Genomic DNA, 26209 nt, shown 5'->3' with positions numbered 1-26209 from the left:
CTGTAGGGGGAGATGGTTCTGCAGTGGGAGGTGAGAACAAATACGTGCAGCATTTTTTCAGATCAACATAGCTGCAGTTGGTGAAGATTCTCAATCATCCAGGTCATGGTCATTCCAGAAAAGTTTCACGCCTCTGAAATGGGGAGTCCTTAGGGTCGTTATTGGCCTGGTTTACAGAAGTGATGTTTTGATCACCCGTATTGGGGTGAAAATTGAGGTGATGATTGGCTGGAATTAACCCTATAGCTGTATTATACGTTTTTGAGAGTTGGAACATAAGTCCTCCTCCTCTGTTTAAGGTTGTTTTTTCTCTCCTAATGTAGATGGCTTCCTTTACACCCCTTTCAAACCATCTGTCTTCTTTGTCCAAAATGTGAACATTTTGGACAAAGAAGACAGAACAACTCCCCATTTCAGAGGCGTGGACCAGTTTTGGTTCAATTTGCAAGCCAACAACGACCTTAACGACTCCCCATTATTAATGGGGTGGACCTGTTTCGTTTCAATTTGCATGTTGTCTAAGCCATTACAAGGCCTTTGTTGGGCAGTACTGTTAAGCTTGCTACTCCACACTACTCCAGACATTTTGAATTGAGAAAGCTTTCTGGATAGGAAGCGAAACGTCTTCAAACTTCGGAAAGTCCAGTTGTTTTGTTTTTTAACTTTTTTGGAAATTGATGCAGTTGTTTCCTTCAATAACTCCCCTAAAGAAGCTTTCGCTTCTACAATAAAGAGGTAATAATTCCAGATTAAAGACAGAAACATGCATCTTTCATCACCAAAGAGATGAGGTTGGAGAGAGTCATGGTTAGAAAGACATCAACGACATCCTGCTGTTTCTCAGCAGGTCTCAGCTCTCTGTTGTACCCTTTCTCCTTGAACAGGTAGTTGATCAGACGCTCCTCCTCGTTCCTGCACAAACACTCTGAGATGCGGACACAGAATATGCTTCAAGGGTTCAGATATAAGATGAAGTTCTTAGTTTTACTATGTTTACCATGCAGAAAACCTGAAGGTCATCACTAGGCCAGCAGAGGGCATAGTTTAATGTTAATTTGGTAACTTTCTGCCTCATAGTGAAACCCCCGCCCGCAGTCAGAGACAGAGAGTAGAGAGGAGACCAACTCCGTTTCTACATTGCAAATCTATCTTGCCCTTAATAATCAAGCTCCATCATATATCAGAGCTCTGATTACCCCGTATGTTCCTAACAGAGCACTTCGCTCTCAGACTGCAGGTCTGCTGGTGGTTCCTAGAGTCTCTAAAAGTAGAATGGGAGGCAGATCCTTTAGCTATCAGGCTCCTCTCCTGTGGAACCAACTCCCAGTTTTGGTCCGTGAGGCAGACACCCTGTCTACTTTTAAGACTAGGCTTAAAACTTTTCTTTTTGACAAAAATTATAACTAGTGACTCATGTTACTCTCAGCTACCTTTATAGTTTTACTGCTATAGGCTTAGGTTACTGGAGTACATCAGGATCTAATTTTCTCACTATATTGAGTTCTACTGTTCTTCAATTATGCATTATGTGTTGTCATTTCTGCTTTAACTTTCTGTTCTCTCTCTTTTCTCTTCATAGTAGGTACACCTGGTCTGGCGTTCTGTTAACTGTGACATCATCCAGAGAAGACGGCTCACCCGCTACTACCATCTAATGTAGAACAGATTACTAGATCAATGTGTGCTTCTGTGCTTTTTGTCTCTCTTGTTGTGTCTCTGTTCTGTCTTCTGTAACCCCAGTCGGTCGAGGCAGATGACCATTCATACTGAGCCCGGTTCTGCCGGAGGTTTTTTTTCCCGTTAATGGGTGGTTTTTCTTCCCACTGTCGCTTCATGCTTGCTCAGTATGAGGGATTGCAGCAAAGCCATGTACAATGCAGATGACTCTTCCTGTGGCTCTACGGTTCCCCAGGAGTGAATGCTGCTTGTCGGGACTTTGATGCAATCAACTGGTTTCCTTATATAGGAAATTTTTGACCAATCTGTATAATCTGACCCAATCTGTATAATATGATTGAACTTGACTTTGTAAAGTGCCTTGAGATGACATGTTTCATGATTTGGCGCTATATAAATAAAATTGAATTGAATTGAATTGAATTGGATTACAAAGTGGGATAAAATATCATGTGTTTAATGTAGTCTTTTTTCTCTCTAAAAATAAATAATTTCCTTAGTTTGATCCACACACAGCTTCGGTCACTTATTCACCTCGATCACGCTGTGGGCCTCGTTTTGGTAAAATTTGTTTTCTGAGGTGTGGATTCAAGCAATGTATTAAAATTCATAAATTTTATTTGTAGTTCCGAACAAGTTTATATATCTAGAAATAAATATGTAAAATTCAACAATTTTGAGATTTTATTGTTAAATCAATTAACATTTATTACCACAGAAACAAGGCTGCACAGTGGGTAGCACTGTTGCCTTGCAGCAAGAAGGTCCTGGGTTCGAGTCCTACCATGGGTCTTTCTGCATGAAGTTTGCATGTTCTCCCTGTGCATCCGTGGGTTCTCTCCGGGTACTCCGGCTTCCTCCCCCAGTCCAAAAAACATAACTGTTAGGTTAATTGGTGTCTCTAAATTATCCCTAGGTGTGCGTGAATGGTTGTTTGTCTCTGTGTTGCCCTGCAATAGACTGGCGACCTGTCCAGGGTGTATCCCACCTCTCGCCCATTGACAGCTGGAGATAGGCACCAGCACCCCCTTGCGACCCCAACAGGGATAAGCGTTTTAGATAATGGATGGAAGGAAGCCACAAAAACACACACAAAAGTACTAAAAATAGGTACCATTGAGTATGGTATCGAATCCCTGGTACCGCTATTGGTACCGTATCGATTCAAATTTGAATAGTAGCCACCCTCACACAGGTGATGCCTGGATTGAAGCGTGTGGAAAAATAAGTACACCCCCATGATCCAACAGCTTGTAGAGATATGTTCACAGCAACAATCTCTCAACAATGTCGATGCTTCAGATCTTTGATGTTTGCAGAGATTGATTTCTGGACAGCAGTTTGATCATGTTGAGTTTTGGACTTTGACTAGGCCGTTTCAACACCAGAGTCATTCTGCTGTAGATCTGTTGCTGTGTTTGTGATCATTTATATTTTGGTGTATAGAGGAGACATGACCAGGTCTCGTGGCTGTCCAACTCATTAGAATCAGAACTGGTTTTAATCTCTAAGTTACTTAATTCAACAAGGAATTAGACTTTGGTTCTACTTTATTCTCAATGGTAAAATTTTATGTACAACATTAAAACAGGGTAAATAGAAACATTTGTCTTGGAAGTCATGGTTGGATTGGTGTATAAAAGCATGGTATTGGTCTACGCACTCTGTTAGGTGTCCATCAGAGAGACAGCCTAGGAAAAGAAACTGTCTCTGTGGCGCCTGGTTCTAGCTTATAGCGCACTGTAGTACCACCAAGATAAAAATTTGTGTCCTAGATGTGTGAGGTCTGCAGAGATGTTAGCCAACCATTTCCTGATGCTATACAAGTCCTGGATTGAGGGAAGTCAGCCCTGACGATCCTCTCTACAGACTTGATTATTCTTGGACGGTCCTGTTTTGTAGGTGAGCCAAACCACACAGTGTTGGACAAACACAGGACAGTCTGAATGATGGCATAGAGGAAGATGACCTGCAGCTCCTGGGGAAGAGCTGGAGCAGGAAGTCCACTCTCAAGTCGTAAAGGGTAGCTCCTAAGAACCGGAAGTGATCCACAGCAGACTCAGTGTTGTTGAGGATGGTGAGGGAGTTCTCCAGAAGTCCAGTCTGTCTTAACTGTCTTAAGAGATTAAAGCTTCAGGTGGTTCTGACAGCACCAGTGGACCAACTTATCCACCTCCTATCTGTATGCAGACTCGTCACCATCCTAGATTAGTGGCGTCCTTTGCAAACTTCAGGGGTTTTACAGATGGATCCACTGAGGTGCTATCATTTGTTACAGAGAGAAGAGGGTTGGGGAGAAATCATTCCCTGGCGACTGCCAGTCCTGGTGGTTCTTGTGAAGGGTAATATTCTCCCAAGTATCACCTATTGCTTCAGGTCAGTTAGGAAGCTGCTGATCCATGGAGGCTGGTACTGTGAGCTGGATGAGCTTCTAGTGGAGGATGTCTGGGTTGATGGTGTTTAGGGCGAGCTCAAGTCCACAAGTCCTGGCGTATGTTCCACATCATCAGCCCTCCACCACTGTGCATCATAGGTAGTTGTGGGTGTTTTTGATAATTTTCTGTTTTTACCTCTACTTTGGCCTCCTCTGTCGATCTGACCATAACCCATTAACTGAAGCCTGCAGAGTCTAAGAACCTCCTGGGTTTTTATAACCTCCAAGGCCCGCTCTGGTCTTGGAGTGAATCTGTTGGGATGTCCACACCTGGGAAGCTTGGCAGCTGTCTGAAATGTTTTCTACTTGTAAATAATCTAATATCCTGTGTAATGATGGACTTTAGCTTGCTTGGAAATGGTCTTAGAAACCTTTCCGGATAGCTGGGCTGCAACTTGTCCTTCTCTGAGGTCGTTGCTGATGTCTTTCCATCTTGGCATTGTGTTAGCAAACACCTGTATCCTCCAGAGCAACAAAAAAAGATCATGATCAGTTATACAATGCATTTGATCAGCAGCTGCAGGCTGCTACATCAAGCTCTAAAGTCTTATAGAAGCAACAGAGGTGTACTTAGTTCTTCAATTCAATTTTGGTTTAGACAATAAATAACAGTGTAAAATCTGTTGTGTTTTTGTCTAGTTGAGCTGATAAGTTTTCATATCCTGAAAAGATTTTAGCAGACCAAAATATCCAAACATGCAGCTTGGGGACCATCAGGGGCCCCTGGCTTGATTTTGTATGGCCGTTGACCTCAAATGAAAGATGGTACATATTAGCTCCGAAGGCACAGGCCGTTGATACTGATGGAAATTTAATTTTAATGAAATCAACATTTTTACAAATTTTTACAAACTGAAATCTTCTCAAAATTAAAAATTTTACAACACAAGTATTACATTTTTCTTTATCATGTGTTTCACTTTATTTTCAATGTTATAGTAAATAGGAGCACAAATATCTTAATTTTTCTTTATTCAAAAGCAGACCTGGGAGATATCAAATCTGCATTTAACTGATTTACTGAACTTGGCTGAATAAAGCAAATCTGGCTATTGTAGCTGAAAATAGAAAATAAATTACTCGACCGGACTGAAGTTTTATTCTAGCTTTAGTTATAAATGCAGGTGTTACAAATTTGTTGGATTTTTATTTAAAACATGAACCATGAACAGAGCAACATTATAAGTAGCAGTAATCTTAAATTAGATCTATTCTTCTTGTCTATAGGTTGGATTGGAACCTACACATTGGTTTTTATTATTATTTCAAAGGTGAATAGCCACATTATTTGCCTTTTTTCATTCATGTCAGTAGCTCACTCTGGTTGCATACAAAGTTTTTATGAAAGATTATCACGTCCTGCTAATGTATTAGTTTTTATCTGGCAGTTTTATGCTTTGTTTTTTCATAATTCGTTATTAAATAAAGCCTTTTCATGTTTATTTTTAGAAACAACAAAAGTACGTCACTGCCCATGTGCAGCTGGGGATAAAACAAGGAAGCAGCTAACAGCTATTAGCATCTCCCAACGAAAGAATAAAGAATGGTCCAAGATCCAGTAGGGGAAAAAACCCGCAAACAATATGATTCCAGGAGGAAAAAGACTGGAATGTCTCTGGGAATACAGTAGGAATGTTGGTGTTCACTGAAGCAGACGCTAAACCTGCCGAGGCTCAGATGTGACGCAGAGTTGACTGACGTGAGTAAATGTTCCGATATGAGGCTCTTAAAGCTGCAGTAGATCGATTTATTTATTTATAACTGTTGGTCTTCAATCACGCAGAGCTGCTGCTTTACTATGAGGCATTGCAGAGGGTCAGGCTCAGTCTGGAATTATTTACAATCGATTTCTTAATTAAGCAAATCGGCATTATGACAGTTCTGTGATACTGTGGTAGATGGCGGCACGTCTGTTTATATCTGGTCATCACGCCCGGCGCTGGGGCTATTTTTATCCACAAAAAGGACCATCAAAACATTATCAGGATGGACACTTGGTGTATACAACCTTATTTTATCGTGATCAAATTGTTTTTAGACTTTTTTCAAGTATATAACGTGGCTATATACCTTTAAACATCAGCGTGGCATTAAAGAAAATGTTTCCATCCACTTTTTGCTACAGTTTATTTATTTATTCTATTTTATTTTAAAACCTCAAAACAGAAATAAAATGTTGTTTCCGCAAAAATAATATTTAGGAAAACTTACAAATTGTTATTTCAAAAAAGGTGAGTGACATTAGAGGCTTTAATCGGGTTTTATTTAACAGGACTATTACAAAAAGCCTCTTTGGATGTAAAGGTTGCAGACTCTGGTCTTGAGTGTCAGGATGATAGTTTGGACTCCGTTCCTCTGGACTGTTGGATTTTTCTGACATTCAGAGAACCCAGACAATAAATAAACAGAAACCAAAACGTTCCCTCAAACAGATGAAAACCAAACAGGTTCTGAATGTGTCTGGATGGTTCAATGCGGCTCAGGTTTCCCTACAGCAGCTGTTCTACAGATCAGAGCCTGACTTGAAAGTCCAGCTCAGCCGTACAGAACAGGAACCGACAGTCCTCTTTCACAGCAACAACAACAATAACAACAGTCGTTTTGCAGATTATTTTTCTGTTTTGAAGATTAATTTGTCTAATGTTGGATTGTGTGAAACATGTAAATGCTAATAAATGTTTTTTTTCTGATAAAATTATAAAAATCTGTTAAATTTGTTGTAGAATAAATGTGTTTAATCCTCAAAAGTTTGTTATAGTTTACATTTATAAAGAACAGTGGCATTGTTTTTTATTTGGATAATATAAGGAGTTTTTTCTTTTTTATGTGGATAGAAATGTGCAGAAAATGTTGAAATTTTTTGGAGTTGATATAAACAGAAGCATGTTTACAGCCTGTACATGAAATCAAACATTTTTGAAACTGATCTTGGTTAATTATGAGCAGTGGTACAACACAAATTGAGCCGGTAAATGATCCCATAAACTCACCGGTCCAGAGCAGAGGGAGCAGGAATAAGGGGACCAGTGCTACTCGGTGGAGCTCCATGGCGGACTGCCTGAGAGGACCAGAGGCCTTTCTACCCAGCGACCTTCACCAGTAAGTGACAAGCAGCAGCTGCAGCAACACAGAGGGGAGAAAATAGGCCGAGCCACCAGCTGCCGTCACCTCTTCTCCTTACAGGAAGCAGATAGCAGGACGGACCATGCAGAACATGGTGCTTTCACATGGTCCAATCTCAGCTGTCCCAGGATTACTTTCTGCTCTGGATCTGTGATCTTAAACCAATCATGGCCCAACTTTGGCACTGAAACTCTTTATTTCATTAGATTTATAAATATAAGGACAGACATGGAGGCTGTACAGTAATAGTAATAATCTTTATTGTCATTGAAACATACATTGAGACTTACATTACAATGAAATTTGTTCTCTGCTTTTAACCCATCACCCTTGTTGACATGATGATGTGATAAGTCTTAATTTATTTAAAGATCTGCTTTAATCTACATATTGCAGAAACATGCCTTTACAGGAGGCACATACCAGAATATTAACCCCAGAACTCCACATGGAACTTCAAAGGCCTCAGTTTGCAGGTTAAAGGTGACCTATTTTGCAAAATTCACTTTTTGCACATTTTTGTACTTTCATTTGGGATCATGGTCGCTGCCCGGTCCTTTCAACTTCTCCAAGTAGCTTACCACAATAAACACCCTCAAAGGATGACTCAACTTTTGAGTTTAGCTTAACCATTTATTTTAATACGGCCGATATAATCACAAGGTTACAGCGCTGGACTCTTACAACAAAACAACCTGGACTGAAGAAAAGTTCTGTCTCTACTGTTAGTTGGAAATATGCAGTTGACAGAGAGGTACTGTAAGTACTTAATGATTTGTCTTGTCTGTTTTGCCTTGCTGTTCTGCAAGAACAAGATGCACAAGCTAACGCTAACGGCTACTGATAAGCCTAGGGCAGGGGTCACCAACATGTGGTGCCCTCAAGCCTGTTCAAAAAAATTGCACAACCCTCCAGTGAGCTGCATTTAAAATGTTATTTTATTTAGTTGCTCTTGCTTTTTATTCATACTTGTATTGACATAGATTTAAAATGATAAATGCATTAAAATATGTTTATATTACATTAAGTTAAGGTGAGCTCTGACTCTTCTAGTTCAAAGGTCAGTACAGGTAGCCCTTCGTATGACACAGTACCAATGAAGTAGCTCTTGACTTCTAAAAGGTTAGTGACCCCTGGCCTAGGGTTACCTCAGCTGGCATACATTTCTGATGTCCGGTAACATCTCAGGTCTAGAGGATGTGACCACTGCAAGCTTCTCACCACTAATGGGGGGGGGGGGGGGGGGGTGTCTGTAATGTCACAGCCCTGACTGCAGTGACAATGACGTCACTCTCAGCCTGCTCAGATCAGCTCCTGTAATCAGGTGTTAGCCAGATTGACCCCGGTTGTTCTGTGAATTTCTGCCTATTTGCCTTTCCCCCTTTTGGACTCTAACATTGACACCGAATGGGACACCGAAGCTCCTGCACGTTACCTGACCAAGCCTCATCGCCTACTCCTCTGGTACCTCCGCCTTCTTATGACCCTTGTGGTACAAACCCTCGGACTATCCTCTCACCAAGCCTACCTGGTACTTCAGCCTGACTTGGATTCCCCTTGTATGACCCTGGACTGTCTCTTGGAGCTCTGTTTCACTGCTACACTGCTCACAGATTATTATAAGCTAGACCTGTAACCCATGCTTCCTGGCATAAGGACCAAATAAATGCAGCCCTTGGAGCCACAGATCAGATGCAGTGCCATGTCCCAGATTTAGAGAAGACCAGTGGCTTTATTGTGGTCAGTGGTTCCACACAACCACTGACCTCTGTCTCTTTATTGCAGTTGTTCCTGAGTGCGCTCCAGCATATTTCTAGCCTTTCTACATCTTTGGCTTAAATAAACCTACTCTTGTGTTTTGGCAGAATTATTGGGTCCTCTACTTGGCCTAGTGGTTAGAGCAGGGTGCCTGCGCCTGAGGAGGTCGCAAGTACCCATTTCGATCCCCACAGACTGCCGGTGTCCGTCCCTGAGCAGGACCCTTAGCTCCTGATTGCTCCCTGGGCGCCATTCAGTGTAGACAGCCCACTAGTCCCTGAGGGATGGATTATACGCATTATACAAAATTTTCCCTTTGTGGGGCTATAAGGGAAATCTTTCTTTCTTGTATCATTACATTGTCTTGTCATATTATGGTATGTTTGAATTAATTTTGTTTTGACTGAGCTGATCCGTGCTGGCTTGGACTCAGGATGAAAGAGGTACAGCTGTACAAATGTGCATCTGCACGCAGCCATTTTCACATGTCCCCCATGCCCCCCAATATTTATTTTGGGGGACACGGCCAGCTAAAACTTATTTGCATAAAATACAAACAACGTATTTTAAATTCGCTGAAAATATGTGAAAATCTCATTATGTGAGAATGATTTTGTGCAAAAAAATGTAATGAACTTGTTTGGTACAGCCCATAGACGTACCCTAAATGTTTAAAGTTAGCATAATGGGTTACCTTTAAAGCTATAGGGTAGTTCACGCGTGACGTCCGCGCTACTTCCGGGTCCCACGTGTAGACAAAAACAGGACTGTTCTTGCATTCTATCATTACAAAACGAGTGAATTAGAGCGTGCTTTTAGTTAGTTTATTTTCGAAATGTAAACAATGCCGACAACTTGTTGTGCTCCCGGTTGCACACAGAAGCATTACAAATCGTTGGATGTACGTTTCTTTCGTTTACCAAAGGACGAAGAAAGACGAAAAAAATTGATAATTTCAATGAAGAAGGACCCAGGCAGACAATCCCAATGGACTGTGGGAGCCATCATACCCCGACAGAATTTGCAGTCTACACTTCATCTCAGGTAAATACAACTTAATTTTGCACTGGTCATTGTTCTGCTTAAATAATTAAAGCCGCAAGCGGCGTCGATCGGCCCTGCAGCCAAGCGCCGCTCGGGCCTATTGGCCACCGCGGGGGTTCGTGCACCGCCGGCCGCCGGCCACCAGCCACCGCAGAAGCTGTCACGCATTTTCCCCGCCTGTCCACCGGGCAATACACACGAACGCGTTGGACAGCGCTCCCCCACGACTCACAAAAAATCTGGTGCAGATCGGTCGATGCAGCGAGGAGATACAGCCATTGAATAATGATAATGCATTTGGCCACCGGGCCGGACTAAATCGTTTGGCCAGCATTCACAGACTCGCTATCTGGATGATATCTGGCAATCTGATACTAGAGGTGGGCGGATCGATCCTAGGATCGATACCAACGCGGGTATTGATATTGAACAATATTCTTTTAACAGGATCGATCCTCTTTATTCTCTCCCGCGCGCGCTGACTGCCGCAGATTCACCAGTATCCCCTTCTGTGTCACGGGCCGGCACTCTGCTGGCTGCTGCTCCCCCTCCCCTCTCGTACATGGCTCAGCGGCGCCAGCCAATCAGCACGCAGGTTCAGCCTGTCCCGCCTGTCCCGCCCTCTGTGCTCTCTCAACTCAACATACACAAACAACCGCCGCGCGCGGCGCGCGGCTCCTGTTCAGACACGGAGAGAGAGAGACCGCCAGAGCGGAAAAACATGAAGAGAGAAATATGTTTTGTAAAAAGCCGGTTAAATTAAGTGGAAACACAACAAATGTATCTAAGCACGTGAAAAACCATGAGGAAGAAAACGTAGAGCGACAGAGGAAACTTCCCTGATTGCCCCGACAGACCCACAGACTGACGTCACTGACTGAGGCGTTTCAGTCCTCCGGAGGACATCCAGGTAGATCAGAGCAGCAGTTCATGTTAATTTTCAAAGTAGATATTATCTATCATATGTTACTGGAGCCCACACAGAAAATGTAATTAAGACCTTGAAAGAACCCAGTACATATATCCTATTAAAAAGTGTTATTTAAGATAAGATAACATTAGCTAATCCTTTATTTGTCCCACGACGGGGAAAATTATAGGATTAAAGCAACAAGCAGGTGCACACAATACGGACAAAATTACATGAGGATTGAAAGATATAGGTGGTGGATTAGGAAAAAAACACTGAACATAACTTTATTATTATTATTTAATTGTAATAATAAAATAAAAATCAAATGTTAAAAGTATTGGTATCAGATCGATATCGGCGATACTGCCCCTTGTATTTACTTGGTATCGGATCGATTAAAAATTCCCGGTATCGGCCACCTCTATCTGATACCATCAACCATCAACTTACTCTTAAAACGATCTTGTGATACATTATCTAAAGAAGAAAAATATTTCGAGAACTCGTCGTTTGCTCTGTTTGCGTCTGCCACTGTGCTCACCCTCCACCCTTCACCCTTCCAGTCCGGCGCGCAGGCACAAAAAACCCGGATAAAAACAATAGCAGTGAACTGGCCTAATGTTGGTAATCCTGTTCAGAAACACTTTTTCTCCATCCATCCTGAAAGTAGTCAATACATTTTGTGTTCAGAAAAACAAGGTTAAAAAAATCTATCTCTGTGAGAGCTACAGGCTTGTAAAAACTAACCCAATCACTGCTGTTTAGTCCAAAGGGCAGGGATTTGTTAGAGTTTTGTTCCAGCTTTCGTCCCCCTCTTTCCCTCAAGTTCCGTGTGAATCACCTGTTCTATTGGTTTTCCCACATGCCAATCACTCTGATGTGCTCAAGTAACACCAGTGTGCATCCTCATTCCTTGTTAGTTTCCACTTGCTGGCTGCGCATGCGCACTTCTCGTGTTTATGTATCCAGTTAGCTTAGCGGTTAGCTTTGCTGTTAGCCATTCATTGTAGCTTGGCTGCTCTCACTGTTAGGGATGGGAATCGAAAACCGGTTCCTGTTCAGAACCGGTTCTGTGTTTTCCAATTCAGTGGCACCGTTTGGCAGCTTGCTAAACAATTCTCTTTTCGATTCCGTCGTGCCGCGGCTCTTAGCAGCACAACGTTAGCACAACGGTTTTTTTTACGCAAGTTACGTCACGTTTTATACGCAAGTTACGCACACGGCGTTCAGTAAGCACGTGTGCGTATCTTGCGCACGACGTGACCAGGCTTTAAAGCAAAACAAAAAAATGCCGCCCCATCAGGGGAAGCGGTCGAAAGTTTGGTTTCATTTTAAGGAAGAGAAAGATGGCAACGAGGCGCTTTGCAATCATTGCAAAATGGCATATACATCCGCGGGAGGAAATAGATCCAACAGGCAGAAACACCTGCGCACACAACATGGCATACAATTTAATGAATGCCGTGTTTTTTATTCTTACCGGACAGAAGCTAAAGTTACGACCAGCATGCAAGGCAACTCTGGTGGTAAGTAGCTAGTTTTACATCACTGACTGGTTCCTAGTAAATCATATGCCATTTCTGTAAATAAACCAATTTCCTACCTCTCTTTGGGGTTATTAAGGGAGTGTGCCTTTATTGTTAATCCAGCCCTTCCTTGGTAGCATGTTTAATTAGAACTACTGGTAGCTGGAATTCTTACATGATTCTACCTATTGCAGTGGATGTAATAAAACATGCTACGAAGTTGCTCCATAGTTCAGGGAGCGAGAGAAAGGTGATGCTCGTTTATTAAAATCAGGGGGAGACGAGTTTATTTCCCAAAATTGTACAGTAATGCTTTTTCATTAAACGGATGCCTTCTCTGTTAGATTTAGATGACTGAGGTTATCTAAAGGGAGATTAATAAGCAACTGTCACAACAAACTTAAATTTTCTTGTATTCTAAGCAACTCATCTACTGTATTTAAGTTTGTTCTTATATTCCTTTTTTTATTTAAACAAATATAAATGTTACTCCAGTTGCACATTTGCTATGGACATCTTGACCTTGTTAGTTTGTAAGGTCGTGTGATAGTTAAGTAAACAAAGTTGATGCTCATCATCAAACTGTTTGTTCTCCTTTTTTCCCCAAATTGGAATCGAAAAGAGAATCGAAAAGGAATCGAATCGTTTCACAGAATCGATAAGGGAATCGGAATTGTGAAAATCTTTTCAATTCCCAACCCTACTCACTGTAGACTTTGAACATGGCTGAGAGTTGCAAGAAGTGAACCATGTATAAGTTTATGAGGAGATGAGGAAGGACTCAGTAGAAAGAACTAGAAAAATTGCATTTCCTGCAAAAATGCACTGTGAATGCAGTAAGCTGAATGATTGAGCAAAAGATGCAGAAGTTCTTTGAAGAAGAGAAAAAATAGCTGAAAAGCATTGAAGAAGTTGAAAAAGTTGAAGAATTTGAAAAAGTTGAAGAATTTGAACATGAAAGAACAACAGCTGAATGATTAGAAGAAGAAAAAAACTGAGGGAATGGCATCAAACATCTCCTAACTCATTCTAAACACTGAGTCGTTTAACAAAGCAAAAGTAGAATTTCAAACTTGAATATACTGTAGCCATATGTGGGCCTGCATTTCTAAGAGTATAAGGGGTTTCACCCCCCATTGAAAAACATTGGATGTTTGACACCTCATAGCTTGGAGATGCTTTATGCGACGTAGGCCAAATTTCTTGTGGAGCTTTCTCTCTAAAGGAAGTACAGACTCTGTGAAGCAGAAGTTTCGACAAGCTTCCTAGGGCTACTTCCGGTTAGCAACATGCTAACCGTTAGCCGCTAACATGGTTGTGTTCAGTATGACCGTGTGATGGTACTCTGTTAGTTTGGTCCAAATCCTGTACTGGGAAGTGCCTCAAAAATGGTGCCAATACTTAATTTCACCAAACGTCACCAAAGTACATGGGTGAGATTGGCCTCCTCTAGCAACTCAGCCTCACCAAATCTGGGGCCAGAACTCAACATTTGACCAAAATGGTGTGTAGTGCCATTTCCCACAGGTGGGTGATGCTGTTTAGGCCAGGGGGGTCGTGTCTGGGCATCCTGCCAGGTCCTTTTGGAGTCAGAGGCCCAATAGGAAAGCATGTGAAATCCAAAAAGTGACAGAAAATTCACACATGCCTGATAATCACTTGAAAAATTTAAAATGTTAAGAGGAAGTGACTGTGCGAATTTCAGATTTCTACATTCATCACAGCCACTGCAGTGGGTGTCGAAAGTTGCCATTCTATCCCAATGGAGCCTGTCCCTGACCTGTAGTTACCTCTGGCCAGCAGAGTTCCGTCGTCATGGAAACTCACTCACGCCTGCAGCGGGCCAGTCTATTTAAGTGCAGACACTGCGTCAGACTCTGTCTCATTGGAATAGAATGGAATACTTTGCCTCGATCATATCTATATCCATATCTCCTGATCCGTAAATGGTAGAGACGTAATTTCTTCTGCGTTTATTTCGCAACGGATAGGAGAAGAAGAAAAAATATGGGTTTTTGCTGGAAATATTTTAATAAAATTATGATATAAGCAGATTTTTTATGGATATGCAAAAATCCTTTAAAAAGGGTCCCGAACAAATCGCTGTAGCTGAAAAAGTATATTGAGATATCAAAATAATTCCTCCACTGTATCAGCCGGCTTTGGAAGACAACTGTGCTTATTTTGATGTTTCTACAAAAATCAGTGTAGGCATAGCGACGAAGTAAAACGTGCATAACTTGGGGGCATGGAGTTCTGAACATGTTTCAGCTGCGATTTACCCTGCGAGCAGCACTTGGTTTCTCCGGAATGATAAAGGTTAGAGACGTAATTTTTTCTGCGTTTATTTCGTAACGGCTAGGGGAATGGGACAAGCTATCGGTTTTTGCTGGAAATATTATAATTTAGGCACAAAAAATCCTGGAAAAAGGTAATTTTGAGGACAATGCGAAAATCCCCGAAACATAGTCCTGTACAAATCTCTCTTATACTTTTTCAGCTCTAGCTGAAAAAGTATGAGAGATATCAAAATAATTCTTTCACCGTGAGCATCAGCAGGGTTTTGAGGACTAGGGTGCTAATTTTTATGTTTGTACAAAAATCAGTGTAGGCATGGCGACGATGTAAAAAATTGCATCATTTGGGGGGAAGGAGGTCCAAAGCGTTTTCAAGATTTTGCACATTCGCTACTCCCAAACAAATTGTTCCTGCAGCCAAACTGTAACAGTTATCCACAAAATTCATTTTTGTGAGTGCCAGAAGGGTCTGGACTTGAATGTGTAAAAGTCTCATGCCTACACATTAAAGGGTTTAGGAGTAGCGACGATTTGAAAACATGTGTTGTTTGGAATTTTCAGTTGTCATTTTTCACAATCGCTCCATTGGAAATGAATGAGGAGGGTTTAGACTTGTTGGCGGTCTGAGGTGATTTGCAAAAAAACTATTGGGTTACATTTCCTGAATCCAGACAACAATTCCTACGTTTTGATGTATAATTTATGTGGATAGGTTGAAAATTGAGCGAGTGAGAAGAAGTTGTTCGGAGAAGAAGAATTTGTTGAATTTCTACAGTGTGCACTCTATAACTGCCTCCTTGACAACCATAGCAACGCATGTTATTTGCTGAATTTCTTGAAAAGTCAAAATGATTTTAAGGAGGTACTATATGAAAATGGTAAAAGATATGAAAAAGCTGAAATATACCATAATAGCTGAAAGATATCACTACATTTTAAAAGTTGAATGGCGTTTCTAGCTGAAAGTAGGCTGAAGCAGTAAGCTGTCCAAAAGCAGCTGAAATTAGCAGAATTTTAGTGATTTACATTCATTTCCTATGGAAATTTGCAAAAAATTTGCAGAAAAATCTGAATATTTTAAAAAGTTTAAAAGTTAAAAGTAAAAAAGATATAGCCATCGATTCCAAAAGAAGCTGAATAGTTTAAAAGTTGAATGGTTGAAATCGGACAAAAACTGTGGGAGGAGAAGCGAATCAAACTTTAAATAGTAAAAACGTGAAAGAGGATCTCAAGAACTGTGAATGCCTACTGCATTCACAGTAAATAAGACCAGAGTGGATATGGGAGCTTCTTTTTCATGGGATCCCCCTGAAGAGTGGAAGAGCAAGGTAAGGCGGTACTGCGCATGCCTAGTTGTTTTCACACCTGAAACCTCTTCCCATCTTTCACCTGTACCATGTCCAGTGATGACATGGTACAGGTCGTTTCCTCCATCCATGCTCCCATCAGACCACAACAGCCCCAGATTGCTAACAGGGGGATCCATGCTGTAGTGGCTGTGGGTGACATGCTACTGGGGAAAGTCTACTGTTTTTGTCAAACCTTTTCTTTTTGTTTTTAGCAGGAGTTTTTAGAGCAGTTTTCTTTTTGTTCTTTTTCCTACAGTTTACCATTTTCTCATTTAACTTATGCTGTGATTTAACACTGCTGTTTTTTTTTTACCCAGCAGCGCGTAGACTGGCTGGGTGAAAATTGTACAGAAATCCCATGTTCGTTTCTTATTAATTTAACTACAATGTAGCTTAGTCAGGTGACTAGCTGTGGCACTGCTCCAGTAACTCTAAATATTTGAAGCTGCTGTGTTTGCTAAGAGAAAACAGCTCAGGGAAACCAGGAGCAGGGGAGCAAACACATGAGCAGATAATCAGCATAACAACGTTCAGGAAAAGCTGGTGGGGGAAGGATCTGCACACAAACAAAGATGTCACATCTGGACCATAAAACCCGACTGAAGCTGCAGGCGTGAAACAGGCAGACAGTTGACAAAATGAAGAACTAAAACGTTTTAATTAAGACAATGAAGAAAAGTCTGTTTAAATGAAAACATTCACACAAACATTGATCAGAAATGTCCTAAAAAAAGCAGTGGCTCCACAGTTAATCAGTTTTATTGCTCATGTTTCATAACAATCTATAGGATCCCATAAAGGTCATCATAAATTTTAGGCAAATACACATTGTGCTTTTATTTCCCTTCAGAATTACAATGAGCAACTATGTTTATCAATAACATTTGGCCAAGTTATATTACCTTAAGTGGCATTCAGGGTGTAAATAATAACTTTTTATTTTTAGAATCTTCCTTTTATGTCTTCATTTGCTTTTCAACATAAGCAGAGCCAATCTGGGTCGCTTTGGCAATACTGACTCGTGGCAAGAAGGCTCTGGGTTCAAGCTCAATTTCTGCTTGGAGTTTGTGTGTTCTCATGTAGCCCGTGTTGTATTTTGGGTTCATTCATTTCAATTCAAGTGATGTTAAACATTAAAAAAAAAAAAAAGCAATTTCCAAACACTAGTAATATTCCTATGTCAAATGCCTTTATGTATAAATTTGTATTTTATTTCTGTATTTAATAACTGCCAAATTATTTTACTAATTTGTAATTGGTTAAGGATATTGATCCTTGGACTGTTGCGTAATAGGAAGGGGAGGAGTAGAGGGGGAAGTTTGACGGAGGGGGTGAAGGAGTCAGTCTGCTCGGTTGCTCTTCCCAGTTAGCATGAGCTAAGCAAAGACTTTTCCTAGCTAAGGAAAGGCAGCTGCAGTCAAGTGTTCGGCCAGAACATTTATAAAAGCAGTGGACTTTAGTTATGTGCGGTGGGACACTTTTCCTCTGTTGTTTTCAAGAAGTCGCAACCTGGACTGTTGTGAAAACTGACGCGACGCCCGCGAGAGCACGCTAGGTTAAAAGACAGCGAGGAGGGGTGGCTATCACGTTGGTGAGCTACACGACTGCTGTTCTTTGTGAATCTGGAGGCGAGAATCGTCTTGGACACCGGAAGAGTTGTGGTTGTTTGGAAAAGACGACCGAGATCGACTACACGGTGGGGACCGGGGGATTCGGTGCTGCGGGGGTCCATGCGGGAGGCGCGTGCGGAGCCACGAGCCACGACAGGTCCACGCTGTGAGCACATGAACGCTCTACTGTTCACCTTCCGACACAACGAGTCAGGTACAGAGTCAATTTATTTTGTTTGCTCATTGAGTGAAGCGGCCAGTGTTTAAGTTTTCAGGCCTCCACGCACACAAGCGACGTTCAGGCCTGCAACGGGTACTTTTGGATCATTTTAGTTATTATAAAGCCGGCATAGCTTAGGATTTACTAATGACTTGGATGGTTTTGCTTATTGTGTTTGTTTGTTAATGCTCTGAAAGTGACTGATGGACAACAAGGGTTTGATTTTTGAACTTTAAAGGGAAACTTTAATTGTAAGGTTTTGAGTTAAGACACATTCATTATTGACTGTACATTGCTATACAGGTAATTTGAGTTATTTTAAGTTGTGCCCACTTCTTCGAGTGTGTTTATGGTTTATTTACAAATGTAAGATATTTAATTTTCTAAATTCCGGGTAATTTCGTTTAAAATATATTTTCATAAGTAAAAAGAAGAAAGACATTTACTGTGTCAATTCATTATTTCATTAACAGATTTCTTCTTGGGTAAAAACTGGGTATATTTACAAGGCATTTATAAAGAAACTCATAATTAATCTAACAACGACTACAGTTTTATCATCTTTTAATTGATAAGAACTCAGGGCGTCCCATATTTGGTTATTTTACATGCTTTTGGATGTTTTGCCAGTAATGTAGGCAAGGGGGCGCTACATAAAATGGAGGCACCGCTGGGATTGTTATGAGAAGTTTGTAATTTGGGTTTCTGTAGTTCTAGTGCATTTTTGAACATTATCATTGATATTTAGAATTTCTATTTTCAGTCATGGCTGATAGCAAGTTGCAGGCAGAGCTTAATGAGTGGTGTGATACTGAAACTATTGATGTTGCTCATGCCGTACTAGTGGTGGGGGTGGGTAAAGATCTCGAAGTTGCCAAAATCGAAGAAGAGCTACACACAGTTCGATGCTGGGGTCGTGTGAGAGTAAGGGGAACCAAGCCCTATAGTGATGGTGATGGCGTGTTAGTTCTCTGTGAATGCAAAGAAGTCATTGATCCAAGAGTAGTTCCTCCTGAAGTCCGACCTAAAGATGGGGCTATTTGGAAGATCATAACTTATGCCCAGGAACCCACTACTTCTGCTCCTGCTGAGGATTTTTCAGCCAAGTTGCAACGTTTTCTAATGTCCGAGGGAAAGACCCTTGCTGATGTTCAAAGCATGTCTCCCACTGATGAGTCAGTTTTGCGTGCCATGGTTGACGTTGTCAGTCGAACTACTAAAAGTCAGGCTGAAAGCCATGGTTATCGCCGCCTGCGGATCTACTCAGGAGTCACTCCCACCCCAACAGGGGAGGAATCTCTAGAATATTGGCTAGAGCAGGCAACATTGATGGTTCAGGAGAGTGAACTCAATGAACATGAGAAGAGGCGGCGAATTCTGGAGTGCTTGCGAGGACCTGCTCTCGAAATTGTCAAGTCAGTACGCCTCAGTAAGCAAGGAGCCACAGCCCAAGAGTTCCTCGATGCGTTAGACAGTGCATTTGGTTCCGCTGAGTCTGCGGAAGACCTGTACTTTTCTTTCCGGCTCATACAGCAGAAGTCTGGTGAGAAGTTGTCAGAATACATTCGCAGAATTGAACCTTTTCTGGCTAAAGTGGTGAAGAAAGGAGGGGTCTCAGCTAGTGATAAAGACAAAGTGCGTGTTGAACAGCTGCTTCGGGGTGCAATCGACTCAGACTTGATGCTACTACAGTTACGTTTGAAAGAGAGGCGCAGTAAACCCCCCAATTTTCTTGACTTATTGTCTGAGATCAGAGCCGAAGAAGAATACCAGCTAACACGAAAGAAGGTGAACGCACGTATTCGGAGTGTTGCTGTTTGTAATGACTCAGTTGACAATGATGTCGACATAGAAGTGCTAAAGGCTGATTTTAAAGCTTTGAAAGCTCAAGTGTGTGAGATGAGCAAGTGTGCAGCAAATGAAGGAGCCAGTGCTCATGCACCTATGCCTAGTTCGAATCACTCTGGCAGTGACAAGTCTGAAGCTATTGCTTTAAGAAAGAAAGTTCAGAAGTTAAGTAAAAAGTTGAAGTCCAAAGAGAGAAATACAACTGAGCCTTCGGTTACTGTAGCCGCAGTTGGGACTAAGAGCCAAAGTCAGGGTTTTAAGCCAGCACAGAGTCCTAGAACTGGTGAGCGATTCTGTTACAGATGTGGGGAAGATGGCCATATCGCCACCCAGTGTTCATCTGCAGAGAATGAGAAAAGAGTCATTAAGAGACTCATAGCGTCGCTAAACAAGGCTAAAGGCAAACAGTCTTGCGATGGCGACTCAAACAGTGAGACCACCAACTGTTTCTCTAAAAAACAGGAAGCATGCACTAACACAAATGCCCCGCTTCCTAAAGGTCTCATTGGTCCACCTTCTACAGTGCAAGTGAGAGTGAACGACAACCCCTGCACAGCCATATTGGATAGTGGGTCTCAAGTAACAATCATTTTCCAGAAATTTTACGAAGAGCACTTGTCCGATATACCCATACAACCAGTGTCTGGCTTAGCCATTTGGGGACTAAGTGATACAAGCTATCCTTACTCAGGATACATTGTAGTGGACATGCAGTTTCCAAAGGAGCTAACTGGAAAGTCAGAGACGCTGTCAGTGTTGGCACTGATTTGCCCTGGGCCGAACACACCAGATCAGGTCCCAGTCATACTAGGCACAAATGCTAATTTGTTCCACAGACTCGCTGACCTGTGTGATCGTCCAGAGGGTGAAGCTTTAGCCCGTGCCCTGAAAATTAGTAACGCTGAACCAAAGAGAGAACTGGTGCTGCCCAAAGCCCAAGACATGAACGTTGATTCGGTGGGTTTAGTGAGGTTTATGGGTCCTAATGACCTAAAACTTACCCCACAAGAGAGTCGCTGTGTACCATGTCAACTGGATTTTGGCCAGACAGCACCTAAAGGCATAATCGTGGTGGAGACCAGTAACACAGTAGCACTGCCTCACGGTGTGATGTTTCAGCCCGTAGTTGCCCCTGTTTCTGCCATTGACCCTAACTGTTTCTCTCTGTTGATTCAGAACGAGACCAAGAAGGAAGTTACTATATCTTCAGGTACTCCGCTAGGTACTGTTCAGTCAGCTGATTTGGCCAGTCCTATAGTGAATAGTCAAAACATTGAAGAACTGGATCCAGATTTGATAGATTTTGGAGATTCTCCTATCCCCAATGAGTGGAAAGAGAGACTTCGGAGAAAACTCTGTCATCGACGCAATGTGTTTTCACTCCATGAATGGGAGGTTGGTTTAGCTAAAGGCGTTGAGCACAACATTCGTCTAACCGATCCCCGTCCGTTTCGTGAAAGATCCAGACGCTTAGCACCTGCGGATATAGAGGACGTACGCAAACACCTCAGAGAGCTATTAGACGCTGGAGTGATAAAAGAGTCAAGGAGTCCATACGCTTCGCCTATCGTCGTAGCGCGAAAGAAAAACGGGAATGTGCGTATGTGCATAGACTACCGGACTCTGAATAGCAAGACAATACCAGACCAATACACTACACCACGCATCGATGACGCATTGGATTGTTTAGCAGGAAGTCGATGGTTTTCTGTCTTAGACCTTCGTAGCGGTTACTACCAAATCGCAATGGCGGAGGAAGACAAAGAAAAGACCGCGTTCATTTGTCCTCTCGGCTTCTATCAGTTCGAGCGTATGCCCCAAGGGGTGATGGGAGCTCCTGCGACGTTTCAACGTCTTATGGAGAAGGCCGTTGGGGACATGAATTTGCTACAAGTCCTGGTTTATCTCGATGATTTAATAGTGTTTGGTGCTACATTGGAAGAACATGAGGAGAGACTCATGAAAGTACTAGACCGTCTTGAGGAAGTAGGTCTAAAAGTGTCTTTAGACAAATGCCAGTTCTGTCAGCCCAGAGTCAAATATGTCGGCCATATCGTCTCTGCTGATGGGATTGCGGCAGATCCAGCTAAGGTCGAAGCTGTAACTCAGTGGCCACAGCCTACTGACCTTAAGTCACTGAGGTCATTCCTCGGCTTCTGTGGTTATTACCGCAGATTTGTGGCGAACTACTCCTCAATCGTTAAGCCCTTGACAGACCTGACCAAAGGGTATCCTCCAGTGAGGAAAGGCAAGAGGTCTACAGTTACAAAAGATCATCAGTACTTCAAGGAGGCTGAACCTTTTGGATCAAGATGGACTGATACATGCACAAAAGCTTTTCGTGACATTATCAGATGCCTTACCAATGCGCCTGTGTTAGCGTTTGCAGATCCTAACAAGCACTATGTGTTGCACACCGACGCTAGTCTTAAAGGTTTAGGAGCAGTCTTACACCAGGTTTATCCTGAAGGTCTCCGTCCTGTTGCCTTTGCCAGCAGAGGGTTGACTGCTGCTGAGCAGAAGTATCACATCCACCAGCTTGAGTTTCTAGCACTCAAGTGGGCCGTGGTGGACAAATTTCATGATTACCTATATGGTGTGAGATTCACGGTAATGACTGACAACAATCCGCTCACTTATGTGCTGACAACTGGGAAACTCAACGCAACAGGTCACAGGTGGCTTGCAGCACTAGCCATGTATGACTTTGAAGTCAAGTATCACCCTGGAAAGGTGAACATTGGCGCTGACTTACTCTCACGTAACTGGTCTGAAGTTGAAGCAGAGCCCTGGAAGAAACTGGGTCAGGGTGACGTGAAAACACTTTGCAGTCAAGTGCACGCACAAGATGTGTGTGTGGCTGAAAGACTAGGAGTTCCTGCAGAGGGCGTTCCTGAGCTCTATTGTTTTGCAACCCACCTGAATGTTGGACAACTAGAACGGTTGACCCCTGACGACTTGCAAAGGGCTCAGCTCAAAGACCCTGTCCTCAAAACCGTAAGAGAGGCTTTGAACACAGGTCGCTGGCCTTCTCATGTTGCTGATGCCGATGTTTCTTTGCTGAAACGAGAGAGAACCAAGCTAAAGATTGAAGACGGATTACTCTACCGAGTGAAAATCAAAGCTTCTGGTAAACAACACCGTCAGCTGCTTTTACCCGAAGAGTTCAGAATACAGGTGTGTCGTGCATTGCATGATGACATGGGACACTTGGGTGTAGAGAGGACAGTAGAATTAATGAGAGAAAGGTTCTACTGGCCGAAGATGAGTCACACTGTTGAGACATACATAGGCAACTGTGGGAAGTGTGTCACATGGAAGACTCCATGTCCACGAGCTGCTCCATTACACCAGATTACTTCTGCAGGACCTATGGAACTTGTATGTATCGATTTTCTCTCACTAGAGCCTGACTCCAGTGGGGTTCTAACATTCTCGTGGTGACCGATCATTTCAGTCGCTATGCGCAAGCCTACCCGACTAGAGATCAACGAGCAGTCACTGTTGCCAAGGTCTTGGTCGAAAGGTTCTTCGTTCACTATGGTCTTCCAGCTCGAATTCATTCGGATCAAGGGCGTGACTTCGAGAGCCGGTTGATACAGGAGCTTCTGAGAACCTTGGGAATCCGTAAGTCGCGGACGACACCCTATCATCCGCAGGGCGATCCACAACCGGAGCGCTTTAACAGGACGCTGTTATCTATGCTGGGAACCTTGAGAGATACCCACAAACGTCAGTGGAGTCGTCATGTGAGTCAGTTAGTACATGCGTACAACAGTACCAAGAATGATGCTACGGGGTTTTCACCCTATTACATCATGTTTGGCAGAGAGGCCAGATTGCCTATTGATGTATGTTTTGGTACTGATCACCAAGAACCAGTCAGTCATTCACGTTATGTGGAAGATCTCAAAAGAGACTTAAAGCGTGCTTACGGGTTAGCTACCAAGTCTGCAACTCAAGTTCATGTGAGAAACAAGAAGAACTATGAGAGAGCTCTACGCAATCAAACCTTAGTCAAAGGTGATCGAGTGCTCCTGAAGAACTTGGGGTTGCACGGGAAACATAAGTTGCAGTGTAGGTGGAACTCTTTACCTTATGTGATCATGGAAAAGCTCCCTGATTTGCCTGTCTACCGGGTGAAGCCCGAAAGTGGGATGGGGAAGCTGAGGACTATACACAGAGACAACATTTTGCCTATTGGAAGTTTGGTGAGAATTTCTGAGGAGTTAGATGTTCCAGAGAAACCCAACAGGGCTGTGACTAGGAGTCAGAGAAAGTCAGTAACCCATCAATCACAGGCTAAAAGGTCTCAAAGCGATGTGGGTTACCCGCTGGATGAGGAATCTAGCGATTCTGAGTTCGAATGTCAACCTAGATTCAGGTGGAGGTTAGAGCCTGAGGATCTGGTGGATCCTGTCTCAGACAGAGATGATGAGTGTGAGGTACAGAACACTGCTGATGATCAGGGCAGTGTGTCTGATCACGAGGGGGATGAATGTGATGTGTTGTCAGAAGGCATTGTCGACTATTGTGATGGTGACATCAATGCTGCCGATGAAGTAGAAATGTCTGCTGGAGAAATAGATAGTACAGAGCCTGAAAGACATTCTCCAGTCAGAGTGACAGAGGAAGTCAAACCTCAGCGAACGCCCCAACGTGAAAAAAGGTCGGTTAAACCTATTATCAGACTAACTTATGATGAGGCAGGGAAGCCTAAAGATCAGCCTTTGACTATAGTACATAGGGGTGTAGTCATAAAGATTGGTTAAGGGACTTGTTGTTTCATTTTCTGTGTTATTAAAATTATGTTTTCATTCCTGTTCATGTGAATTAGGTTTCATAGGGACATGTAAACCATTTGAGTGGGGGAGAGTGTAGCCCGTGTTGTATTTTGGGTTCATTCATTTCAATTCAAGTGATGTTAAACATTAAAAAAAAAAAAAAGCAATTTCCAAACACTAGTAATATTCCTATGTCAAATGCCTTTATGTATAAATTTGTATTTTATTTCTGTATTTAATAACTGCCAAATTATTTTACTAATTTGTAATTGGTTAAGGATATTGATCCTTGGACTGTTGCGTAATAGGAAGGGGAGGAGTAGAGGGGGAAGTTTGACGGAGGGGGTGAAGGAGTCAGTCTGCTCGGTTGCTCTTCCCAGTTAGCATGAGCTAAGCAAAGACTTTTCCTAGCTAAGGAAAGGCAGCTGCAGTCAAGTGTTCGGCCAGAACATTTATAAAAGCAGTGGACTTTAGTTATGTGCGGTGGGACACTTTTCCTCTGTTGTTTTCAAGAAGTCGCAACCTGGACTGTTGTGAAAACTGACGCGACGCCCGCGAGAGCACGCTAGGTTAAAAGACAGCGAGGAGGGGTGGCTATCACGTTGGTGAGCTACACGACTGCTGTTCTTTGTGAATCTGGAGGCGAGAATCGTCTTGGACACCGGAAGAGTTGTGGTTGTTTGGAAAAGACGACCGAGATCGACTACACGGTGGGGACCGGGGGATTCGGTGCTGCGGGGGTCCATGCGGGAGGCGCGTGCGGAGCCACGAGCCACGACAGGTCCACGCTGTGAGCACATGAACGCTCTACTGTTCACCTTCCGACACAACGAGTCAGGTACAGAGTCAATTTATTTTGTTTGCTCATTGAGTGAAGCGGCCAGTGTTTAAGTTTTCAGGCCTCCACGCACACAAGCGACGTTCAGGCCTGCAACGGGTACTTTTGGATCATTTTAGTTATTATAAAGCCGGCATAGCTTAGGATTTACTAATGACTTGGATGGTTTTGCTTATTGTGTTTGTTTGTTAATGCTCTGAAAGTGACTGATGGACAACAAGGGTTTGATTTTTGAACTTTAAAGGGAAACTTTAATTGTAAGGTTTTGAGTTAAGACACATTCATTATTGACTGTACATTGCTATACAGGTAATTTGAGTTATTTTAAGTTGTGCCCACTTCTTCGAGTGTGTTTATGGTTTATTTACAAATGTAAGATATTTAATTTTCTAAATTCCGGGTAATTTCGTTTAAAATATATTTTCATAAGTAAAAAGAAGAAAGACATTTACTGTGTCAGTTCATTATTTCATTAACAGATTTCTTCTTGGGTAAAAACTGGGTATATTTACAAGGCATTTATAAAGAAACTCATAATTAATCTAACAACGACTACAGTTTTATCATCTTTTAATTGATAAGAACTCAGGGCGTCCCATATTTGGTTAGTTTACATGCTTTTGGATGTTTTGCCAGTAATGTAGGCAAGGGGGCGCTACACTCAGACAGAGTAAGACTAAGGTTTTAGAAAACGACAACGATTTAATCAAACAAGATGTAAAATATTTACTTCAACCTCAAAAAATACAGATAAGTAAAATATAAAGCTGAAAAAGTCAATAGAACTG

General features: G+C 42.3%; 1 protein-coding gene and 1 long non-coding RNA gene across 9 annotated transcripts in view; one reads left to right on the top strand and one right to left on the bottom strand.

Moving 5' to 3' along the window:
- The window catches only part of chrnd (cholinergic receptor, nicotinic, delta (muscle)), a 56205-nt gene that overhangs the window by 12200 nt on the left and 17796 nt on the right, over window positions 1-26209 (bottom strand). Inside the window, exons 1-3 of one of the 8 annotated variants that reach the window (XM_036124983.1) lie at window positions 7102-7205; window positions 4483-4566; window positions 780-925 (exon numbers count right to left, since the gene is read on the bottom strand). In XM_036124983.1, coding sequence (XP_035980876.1) covers window positions 780-925; window positions 4483-4543 — 207 coding nt within the window. In that variant the 5' untranslated portion in view covers window positions 4544-4566; window positions 7102-7205. Of the gene's footprint in view, window positions 1-779; window positions 926-2791; window positions 3586-3646; window positions 4574-7101; window positions 7234-26209 lie in introns of those variants that run through there. The other 7 variants (XM_036124984.1, XM_036124986.1, XM_036124987.1 and 4 more) reach the window with 7 other exon arrangements.
- LOC118556759 lies at window positions 16851-26196 on the top strand. The gene is made up of 2 exons (XR_004927330.1): window positions 16851-17200; window positions 26087-26196. It is a non-coding gene; the product is annotated as an uncharacterized LOC118556759 (long non-coding RNA).

The sequence above is a fragment of the Fundulus heteroclitus genome, chromosome 21 (genome assembly GCF_011125445.2).
Source record: "Fundulus heteroclitus isolate FHET01 chromosome 21, MU-UCD_Fhet_4.1, whole genome shotgun sequence".
Taxonomy (NCBI): Eukaryota; Metazoa; Chordata; class Actinopteri; order Cyprinodontiformes; family Fundulidae; genus Fundulus; species Fundulus heteroclitus.
This window is presented reverse-complemented; position numbering and strand designations above follow the sequence as displayed.